At 35.9% G+C, this 10,767-nt stretch overlaps 1 protein-coding gene across 1 annotated transcript; it reads left to right on the top strand.

Moving 5' to 3' along the window:
• Nucleotides 1–648: 648 nt before the first annotated feature.
• Nucleotides 649–8,984, top strand: LOC112567629. The gene is made up of 7 exons (XM_025244321.1): nt 649–916; nt 2,739–3,083; nt 4,608–4,735; nt 5,054–5,276; nt 6,214–6,459; nt 7,243–7,551; nt 8,626–8,984. Exons 1-7 carry the CDS (start codon nt 841–843, stop codon nt 8,982–8,984), a joined length of 1,686 nt encoding a protein of 561 aa, XP_025100106.1. The 5' UTR covers nt 649–840.
• Nucleotides 8,985–10,767: the final 1,783 nt, after the last annotated feature.

Raw genomic sequence — 10,767 nt, 5'->3', positions numbered from 1 at the left:
CTATAAAGTTGTAGTTGGCAAAGGAATGACATTCTGGGTGTCTTTGCTTTGGGAAGAAAGAGAATTCTATCAGATATAAAGTTCTTTATTAACTGCTACGATAGATGTATACTACCCCAGCCCTTTCTACTTATGACCACCATTCCATCCTCCACCACCCCTTACTACTTCCAATCCCATTCTTCCCCCCTCCACAGGGCAAATATACATTCGGTGGAAGCATCTTCTTTTTCAATAAAATCACCTTTATCTACGAAAAAATAGACCGCCTAGAAAGATAAAAAGATCTCTTGCTGTAATAGTTTGACTATTAAGATTCCTTAAGTGTATAATATGGTGGGTACTACTTGACCCTATTAGGGTCACTCGTCTCGCTGCTAGAAGGGAAGGGGGTTCATACTAAAGGGAACAAAAATAAAGCACTGACAGGGGTACACACTACTCCAAACAAGCGCTATCTCTACAATAATTATTATTTCATAAGGTATAAGAAGTGGTAATTTCCTAACAACTAACTTTGAAAAGAAATAAATGAAAAATGATTAAAAGTAACTTTTTTAAGATTTGTAAATAGCTGTACTCATATAACACAAAAATATCCTACAGAGAGGGAGAGATTGTATACAAACTATATCTGGGTTAGAGTCTGGGAAGCTCCCACTGTTGTAAGAAGTGCTCCTTGCGAGCGAGACTGATGATCGAAGTGTCGTACACTTGTTTGTGTGAACCAGAAGGACGATACACCATGATGCTTTAGGTGCCTTTTTCCATGTTTAAGAATACCTATCCTCACAACTCTTACTCGTCAGCTTAAAAGAGCTCTTTATAGTCTGATTCAACATGAATGTTATCAGGAGTAGAGACATATGGGGGATATTCTGGTTACTGGCCGTTTCCTGTCCACGACGGTCTATTGGTAAGTAGCTTCTATACTTCTCGTCTTTTCACTCATTATGCATGTGTTTTAGATTTAGAAGTTACATGCTTAACACCTGAAGATTTGTGTGACTTTTTGCTGTTGATCACGAAGATTTTTACTGTTTTGTTTATCTGATATTTCTCACTCACCGAGAAGGATTAGGAAAAGTTGCAACACCCTCGTATACATAGAAAAACATTCATAGTGGTCGATGGGAAGTAATTCATGTAAGAAATTTCTTGATGTAATGGCCTCCCTTTATAGTTTCCACAATTGTAGCAATTATTTTAATATACTTTAAGAGAGGTAAATGCCATAATACATCATAGCTGGTTCACGCTTACATTGATTATATCTTAATCTTTTTTGATCTTTTATTTTTACTTTATTTTTGATTGTTTTAGTAACCTGTCATTTTCAAGACTTCCAGTTTAGCTTTTCTCACCGAACTTAACATGCATTATAAGATGAAACAATGTACTCGATTCATCGCAGTGTTTTTTTAAACAAATTATTATTCTTTTAATGATATACTTTTTTAAGAAACATAAAAATAAGATGTTTGACTAATAGTTAAAAAAAATTGTCTCTTGTGGGTAAGCAATGAATATTAAAAATGTAAGGGCTATACACTTACATGTATTCACTAACTGCTAATGTCTTCTGAGCCATCTCGGTTTGGTTCTTTAAATTAGAAAATCCTTAAACAAATACTTTGTGATGCTGTTCGACGACTTTATTTCTGACATGTAGAAAACCACACACACAAAAGAATCGTCAAGATCTGAGAGTAAATGCCATTAGTATTACTATTATGTGAAATATTGTTTAGTTACATTTTTATATTTTCTTGGTTTTACAAAAAACACCAGGAAAAAAAGTATAACACGACCCTTTTTAAAATGTTTGAAGCCTTTTTGATGACTCACTTTTGCATTTTACGCCTGGAAATACCCTGGAGAAGATATATTACAGCAACAAAACCTATACATGTACAAGACTCAAAGTACAGGAAAAAGAATTTGGTAGAAGAAAAGACAGACAAAAAAGAAATTGTCAGATATCATCCAAGAGTAGACCTATAATTTTATGAATTGCAGACAACCAAGAAAGTTGACGAGTTAGTAATACAATCACTCGGTTGCCCTTAAAGACATTCAGAGTCAGGAGGTTAATAATATTGATGCTAATCAAGCTACTGCTATTGCTGCTGCTCACAAACTCCTTCATAAATGAACACCCGCACACACACACTCTGCTTTAATTTCTTTCTCATCAGTGTGGATACTCGCGCATTTTATTTCATACACTTAATCTTTAAAAATCGTCTTTTGCTTCATCGCCATCTTTCCAATTGCCTAAAGTTTTATTTTTAATACCTTCTTTGTCTAAATTAACTTAAGAAGTTGTTTGTGTTTACTATTCAGATTTTTCTTGAGCTGAAAACATCATTATACTTTCAAATTTAGCCTCTCTTGCCATTTTGCTTTTATAAATGTAATAATTTTCTTAAACGCAAACGTCTTTAGGCAGCTTTTACACACACACACGACCTCACTCACTTGTGTGTATAATATTATATACATACAAAGAGACAGAGAAAAGTGTGAGAGGAATTAAAGAAATATCTTTAAACGAATAACAAGAGTCCTTTGGATTTGAGATTTTAAGATACAAGTATTACTACGTATTAAATGATAATGTAAAATATTGATAAATGAAATTTAATATTTATGCATTTTTTCGTATTAGAATTAGCAGTAAGAACCAGTACTATAATAAGATACATTATTAAGATACATTATTAAAAATATTTCAGTTGCCTTAGTTGACTCACTTTCCTTGTGTGACGACTGGAAATACCTGGAGGTGGTAGAGAAGAGCGACGACAACACCTTTACCTGTACAGGACTGAGAGAACAGCAAGATGTCGCCTGGTTATATAGTGGAAATCGTATGGCTACCTGTCCTCCCCCTCCGTCATCCTGCACACTCCGTGATCCATCTCTTAATACAATCTTCAGGTTTAGCAGAACTTTGACAACAGCCAGCAACATCACAGTTCTCGCCACGGCAGCTCCATCCCTGGACTACTTTGGTACAACTAGTCTGACATGTGAGAGCACAGCTCAGGAAAGTGTGACATGTCTGCTCGACTCAGTTTGTAAGTGTTTTTTTCTACATACGTGGAAAATTGTTTGTCACACGAAAAGAAAAATATGCAATAATGGAACTCATAATAATATTATCACCACGCAACATTTTCTTACTTTAACTTCATTCTGCTGCAATACAAATAGCACGTTAAATATTATTAAACATTCAATTATGCGTATATTTTTTTATGAATGTGTCCTTTTATTGTTAAAAACATGCACCTGGTTCTATTTTGTTACGCTATCATTATTTAAGATGTTTTGTAGAACTCTAAAGTAGTAGTATACTAGTAGTATGTTTCCAGAGAGGTGAAATATATAACTAACTAAAAGGACCAGCTGTGCGAGAAATAAATTATTGTAGAAAATTAGATTTATGCAAGAGATGATGTTAATACTTTAACTTTTATATAGAAGTAAGTGCCCGCTCTGTAACTAATCATGTTTGAAAACAAAATTGGCGTATCTATTTATTTTATTAACAGCTGAATGACCATAAATAATAAAGCCTTATGAAGACTATTGTTTATAAAAACTTGTAAAACAGACACAGTTTTGTGCATTTACAGTTACTCAGAATAATGGTTTTAGCTTTTTCTAACTAGAAAACACGTGCAAGGTCTGTCGCTGCTTTTATCACAAAAGTCTGGTCCCAAGAATAGAAATAATCACTAGTCACGAAAAGTAAACAGTGACAAGACTACAGGACCGTTAGACTAATTGGCCACGCAAACAATGATATGCCAAAAGTAATCTATAATCATATAAACATCCCTATTTGTACCTGCTAGAAGGAAAAATAGTAGCTTTAGACCGATTAGGAGCGCAATGGATCAGCTGCATATTACCAGTTCCGTCTGACCATCGGTGCCACGAAATCCAAAGTCATGTTCCACCAAGCCTTAGCAGAAGCCACACATCACATTAAAGGGTGAAACCTCGACACAGCTGAGCATTTTATTTATCTGGATAGCACTCTCTCAAACACAATATTGAAAGCCAAGCTGACTGTCAACACTGCAGTCGTTCTTCTAACCATTTTTTACTCTAGTGAGACCTGAACTATTAACACCAGACACACCAAGCAGCTTAATGAACTCTACATGAACTGACTTACACCTGCTGGTAACATAGAATCCCTCACAGAAGTCTTAGGACTTGCTTCCAATTCCAGCAACATCACCACTTTGCAAGCTCAAAGAAACTATACAAAGTCAACCTCGAGGATTTTGGCATTGATACTGCTATTAGGGAGGCTTTTGCCATTCACCGCCCTTCCCCATCTCTGCCAATACATCTTCTCAGGTATGTTCCGCATGCATGAAAACTTCCGGACCTGAACTGGCCCCATCAGCATTCTTCAAACTCATCAACATCGACACTTAGCCCACTCAGACATTCAGTAATATTTTGTGTCTGTGGTACATCCATTTCTTCTTCATTTAATTCTTCATATATATATATATTTTCTTTGCTTTTATTAACTCTTTAAAGTACTGTCGAGTAGCAATTTAGAATGATTATCGTTTCAGACCCTGCTGAAAATATTACATGTAAAATTCAGTTTAATGGAGAGACGTGGGAAGTAACTGGGTGGTGCTTGGTTTCCAAAGTTCGCTCAACGAGAAACAAATATGGATGTTATTTATACCAGACACAGGTATGAAGATGGTTATTACGTATTGTTTATAAAACATTTCGATGTATCAGATTTATAGCAACATTTTACAAAAAGTAATAGTCTTAATTAAAAAAAACATTTTATTAATTAACTTACATCAAAATTAATGTCTTCAGGTATTGGAAAAGACACTGTAGTACTTACTAATTAACCATCATTAGTACATCAACTTACAAGTACTTTATCGCGATTCGAAATTGAAATGTATGTTGCCAAAAATGATTGTTGCATTTAGGTTAAGTAATGTCTAATTTTCAATGTATAATTTTATTGTATATTTTAATTTTCGTTGTGTAGGGTTCGCAAGAGTCAGTAAGAGTTGGGTCATTCAGTATGAGCACAGAGGCATCCACGCCGTCAGGTTATTTCTCAGGCACGTGTAACATGACCTCTTACCTGCCATCTGACGGAAGATACAGCTACACAGTGCTCATCATGCCAGGGAAAGTAAACGTTCCCGCTGTACTTTACGGAAACAATGAAATACGCAAGTCCTTTAACTATTTGTACCTGCCTGCTTGTTAAGAATACCATCTCTGGTCAGAAACTGACCCGGCCGTAGAAGTAACTTAAGCAACAAATTTTAAGCAAATAAAATGATGTTGAAACACGTGGCAGACGACCCTGGTCTGAGTTGAATGTGTAAATATTACAATGTTTGGCTATGCCCTCTTTCATTTCTTCCGCTTCGAAGCGATTTGTATGGCTAATACATCGACATCATGCATAGTGTGAAAAATGAAATTTATTTGCAATGTCTTTGCCTGGCTATAAAAAGACTTATTTACTAGTACCCAGAACAGCTGTGGTTTGTATACATGACGTTCTTTGAAATATTCGATACCTCAATTTCCACCTCTTTAAAACAAAAGGTTCTAATTCGAGATATTGTGTTTCTCTACATCCATCAGAATACATACACACACATATGTAAAAAATTTGCAAAGAAAAGAGATAAGAAATAAAGTGAACCGTATAGTATGAGAAATTGAAAGGACTTTATCTTCTAGGCGTCTATCCTTATCATTTATGCTTTATCACATAGAAAGCAAGTTGACAAACTGAATTTGCTTTTTATTTCTTGAGAGATTTAAACAAAACCATTAAAACAGTTGTTTTAAAATCAATAACTTATGTTTATGGACATTTTTCCTATAAAAATATATCACGCTTCTCATTTCCTTCAATCATATGCATACTCGGTATTATCTTCTGTAAAGTCAGTTTGCATTCCTTTTAAGTGAAAGAAAGAAATGAAAGACAAATTTAATCAGTTAATAACTAAGGATACTAGACTATTTTGCGACATTTAAGAAGGTCTTCACATGCTCTTAATAACATGGAAATAAAATGATAAATCATTTATATATGTGTGTCTGATTCCTCAGTCCGTGGTGTGCATCATTCTTGGAGATAAACCCTTTTGGTTTTAATTATTTGTATATTTATGGTTTCAGGTCGACCTAAAAGTATTCCATATCACAACTGTCCCCTGTACGTCAGAGAAGACAACTCTGTAAGTTGTGTTTGTTCTGTCGACGACTTGGGTTCACCTCCTGGACAACTGAAGTGGAACAACATGAGCTCAGGGCAACTCGTACTCCCAGGTGTGAAGATGGACCAGCACGGAGTGAACTACGTGTGTAGTCTCACCTGGAACAGGACAGTCGTACAGTCGGTGACCTACACACTTCTTGTTGCTTGTAAGCTTTTAAGTCAGTGTTTCTTTACACGTGCTTCTCTAGTTTAGTAGTTTGTGCGATATAAAAATGGATATCGGTATTACGACTGAGCACGCTAGTAATGTTTACTTGGTATATGTCTGTCTTGATGGATAACTTCTTATGGGACGGCACACGTACAGTCATCTTGCTTGCTACATTTTCCCAAAATGAATTAAGTAAGTGGGGAAATAAATGCAACCCGCCACCATAAAATGAGTATTTTATTGCACGGAGTAGTTTCGTATTGCAGACCCAGAAGATGATTAGGGTCAACTCGGACCTGCACACTTTGAGCCTTTTTAACATCATTTTAGTATTAGAAAAATAACTTGGTTATCAAAAGATCTCAGAACCTGTATATTTAAAAACAAATATACCGGCTCATGCAGCTTGCTGGCCAGGGCATATGAAAACTCTTCTGCAAATCTAATGATCTGCCATTTGGAGGCATTAAGCCTTCCTTCCTTCTTCTCTACTATTGTGGCCTTTTCTTTCGCAGAGTTTGAGCTTAGTAATCGGCGTTAGTATCAGAAATTTTCTGAAACAGATTTCAAGAGTGGGTTAGGGTTAGACAAGAGAACAGCTCCTTTCTAAGTGTACTCGTTACCGAAAAAAAATTTGTTGAATAAATACTTTTTTTTTTATGACATCAAATTTGTGCTTGTTTATCTTTTTTGTACTTGCTGCCTTTGTCATTAGAATTTACTTTATAATTTTATAAAGAAAGAATTCAAAATGTGTTTCGTGTGAATATATGTACAGATCCACCCACTCAGATGAGCTTTAAGTTAAACATCGCCAGCGAGAACGTGGTTGTGACAGAGAAGAGCCCAGTGACCATGTTGTGTCAGTCTGACGGCAGACCCACACCTAACATGACCATCACTGACGTCACCAACGGTAACCGTGTGGTACACAGTCAGCCTGGAGGTAACGTGACTCTGGCTGATCAAAGAGTACAAACACAATATGACAAGGCTACGGTTGAGTGTGAGGACACCGGTGAATACAGGTGTTCGGCTGATAACATCATAGGCAGTAGATACCAGGCTGTCACATTATTTGTCATGTGTAAGTTTCTTTTTTCCCATTTTTTTTCTAAGAGAAATGTGATATATTTCTTCCATTAACCACTTGGTCGCATGTCTTTATCTACATTTTTTATAAAATTCGTAATTGATTATGTAGCTACTTTTACATCCAATATCCTGTGACCTCGTTTGTGTGATTGAGTAATAATTTATTGATTGGTTTATCCAAGTGTCATGTATAGAGCAAGCGTTTTATTACATATATTACATTTACATATGTAATTACTAAATTAACTGTTATTGAGTATCCATAAGCTACGTCAATCAAGGATCGCTGATCTATGCTTAGAAAATGTTTTAGAGGTAAGACTTAAACATATATAAGTTCACGCTTCATTTTCATGCCATCAGTGTTAACACCATTCCTGAATACTGGCTAAAATATAGGGACAGTGACATGGTTTACAAAGTGCATAAAATACAGCAAGGCCTTTATGCCCTAAACCATTTGTTGTAATCATTTTGTATCGTACTTCCAGATGCTTTAAAAAAAGTTTGGCATTACTGTAAAATGCAAGCCATATCTTAAGTGAAAACCGCCGTTTGCTCTATTGTGTTTTGGAGAATCTTGTAGACATGTGCAGTGGTTGCAAACAGTCTCAGACTGAGAGGGTTAATTGCTTTAGTTAAGTATCTCTTGCATATGAATCCTGTGCCAACTCCTTTTTTGTGGATACATGGCAAACTATAAAAGGCGTGCCGGACTTTTTTCTGAGTACTAACTGGCAAATGAATAGGTCGTTGGGAGAAGATGATAGAGAACTCGCTTTTCTCAGCGCAAGCTTTATGTAAGGGCGATATCCTGTTACTCACCATCACCTTTTCAACCCTCTATCATACCAGTTTTCGACAGCTCGGTCGACTGGGTGAAGATTAAAGAGTATCGAACTGGGGGCCCTCGGTTTCTATAAAGACTGATTCGTCTTCTATTATGTTTAAACTTATTGATGTTTATAATTATTGTATCCTGTATTTATTCAAAATCATTGTGTAATTGTGCATGATAAGTTACTTATAAAAACTAAAATGAAAGAGACGATTATTTGTTATTCAGGTGCGCCTAGAAGAAATCCTGCTGATGCTAACTATACCATTCCAAATGTTGAAGGAGGTAAATCTGTGACGATTGAGCTGATTGCTTACCCAACATCTTTGAATGTGACCACGTATTTCCTGGGACCAAACATAAGCAGCGATGAACAACCTGCCAAAGAAGGTATATTTCTTGTGGGCTGCAATGCAAGTCCTCCGCCTAGTTATAGAGTTATCTGCACCATCACTGTCACAAATGTGACATCGGACACAGCTGGCTTCTACAAGGTCGTTGTCATCAATCAGGCGGGAAACGTGTCATTTGCTTTTCACGCTCTTCCTCGAAATCTTACAGGTATAATTTTTAATTTGCAGTACTAATGAACAGTCTTTAGAAATTTCTTTTAAATTCTTTTGAAATTTCTTTTGAATTCTTTTTTATTATATTTGGCTAATAGCAAAAAAAAAGAAAACAAAACAAAAAAACAAAAAAAAAAACAAAAAACAAAACACATACACACACACACACACACACACACACACACACACACACACAAAACACCAAAACAAACAAACAAAAACAACGTAAGACAGAATAAACAATTTATATTATAGATTTTTGTAAAACCAGAAGTAGTGAACAAGTATTATACAAGGTCCTTACGTTTCATTTATTAAACAGTGAATTCGCTTATATCTCAAACATTGTAATGATGCGATAGGAACAAACTGAAAAAATATTGATATTAACGGAAATTTTTAGACAAAATACATTCCTGAACGTGAGAAATTGTGAGGTTTAAGATTAAAAAAAAAAACGGACACAATGCGTATCTAGGCTTTTTGTTAACCCGGATGATGACAGAAATTATGCCTCCAGTTAGCCTCAGTTAAACGCACTAAAACGGGAACACAGACGCAAAAACATACATGTACTTTACATACACTCCACACCCCCTGCGCATATTCACTCGCGTTCACACACCTGACTTGGTAATGCACTTTATGACTACTAAGTATGCTACCTGCATGCTCGCCTTGCTGTTGATGATAACAGACTTTAGAGCGCTTCTCCTTATGTGACAGTAATCGTCTCCTTCGGTTTAAAGACAACCACGATCGCTTAGCGAACTTTGCTGGAAATAAGCAAAATGGATACATGGTCACTGGGCTCTTCTCTGTCACAACCACGTTCTCGCTTTTGTCGTTTAGCTTAAAGCTCATCTGAGTGGGTGGATCTGTACATATATTCACATGAAACACATTTTGATAATAGTATCTTAATCTCTTTCTCTGAATCAAACCTGCATGTGTCAAGTATGGAGGAGTTGAAGAAATAGCTCAGCAAACAAGAAAGATTTTACCAAGCTTGACCCAAGCTTCGGGAAAGACTGTAACATTGGTTTTCGATTGCAAAGCCTCCCCCAAGCAATCGCCAGTGTTGGCCAGCGTTGTCGGTAAGCGCGTAAAGCGATTCGTGATCGCGAGATTGGCAAAACCGTTTAACCGCTACGATTTGCGACTAAGTCGTCAATTCGCTAACATTAGATTATATGGCGCATATTTGTAATTATAATTATCTTTTCTCATAGTTTAGTGAATTATAAATATATTTTATACTTTATGGTTATCAGAGTCTCAGAAAATATAAAGTATATATATATATATCATCAAGAACGCTCACTCGCACAAACTTTCGCGCGTTCATGTTTGTGCTATAAAAACAGAGCAAAGTTGCTTGTTTTTTGTTCTTCACTGGTCTTCAGTCACAGATCTTCACTTTTCGTCAAAAGTTTTCAAGGTACAAGTACAGTATTCACATTTTAATTATTCATCGATCAGCGTCTGTAATATTTACAAAGATGAGCGAACTGGTGAAGCACCAAACGAGGACATGGTCGAGTGGTGGTCTGAAGATAGAACTAGACATAAAAAAAACTAGAAACCAAAAAGGAAATTAGCTTTTTAAATGAGAGAGAGAGGAGGATTTTCTCTGCTTAAAGACAGTGATGTTGCCTGTACCATGATTACCGTAACATGAGTGTGATTTTTAGAGATACGGTATTGCTTAATTTATTACTACTCTACTACTGCTATTTTTGAACTTGTATAAACTTGCATGAGATAGGATTACAAACTCAAACTTTCTCTCTGTGCATTCGAA

Source organism: Pomacea canaliculata, linkage group LG7 (genome assembly GCF_003073045.1).
Source record: "Pomacea canaliculata isolate SZHN2017 linkage group LG7, ASM307304v1, whole genome shotgun sequence".
Lineage (NCBI taxonomy): Eukaryota > Metazoa > Mollusca > Gastropoda > Architaenioglossa > Ampullariidae > Pomacea > Pomacea canaliculata.
The sequence above is the reverse complement of the archived record's forward strand: the minus strand, read 5'-3'. Positions and strand labels throughout refer to the sequence as shown.

Coding starts and splice junctions, on each gene's coding strand:
- LOC112567629 (XM_025244321.1), top strand. CDS start 841: ATGAATGTTATCAGGAGTAGAGACATATGGGGGATATTCTGGTTACTG. Junction 4,736..5,053: donor GTTATTTATACCAGACACAG/GTATGAAGATGG, acceptor TTCGTTGTGTAG/GGTTCGCAAGAGTCAGTAAG. Junction 6,460..7,242: donor CTACACACTTCTTGTTGCTT/GTAAGCTTTTAA, acceptor ATATATGTACAG/ATCCACCCACTCAGATGAGC.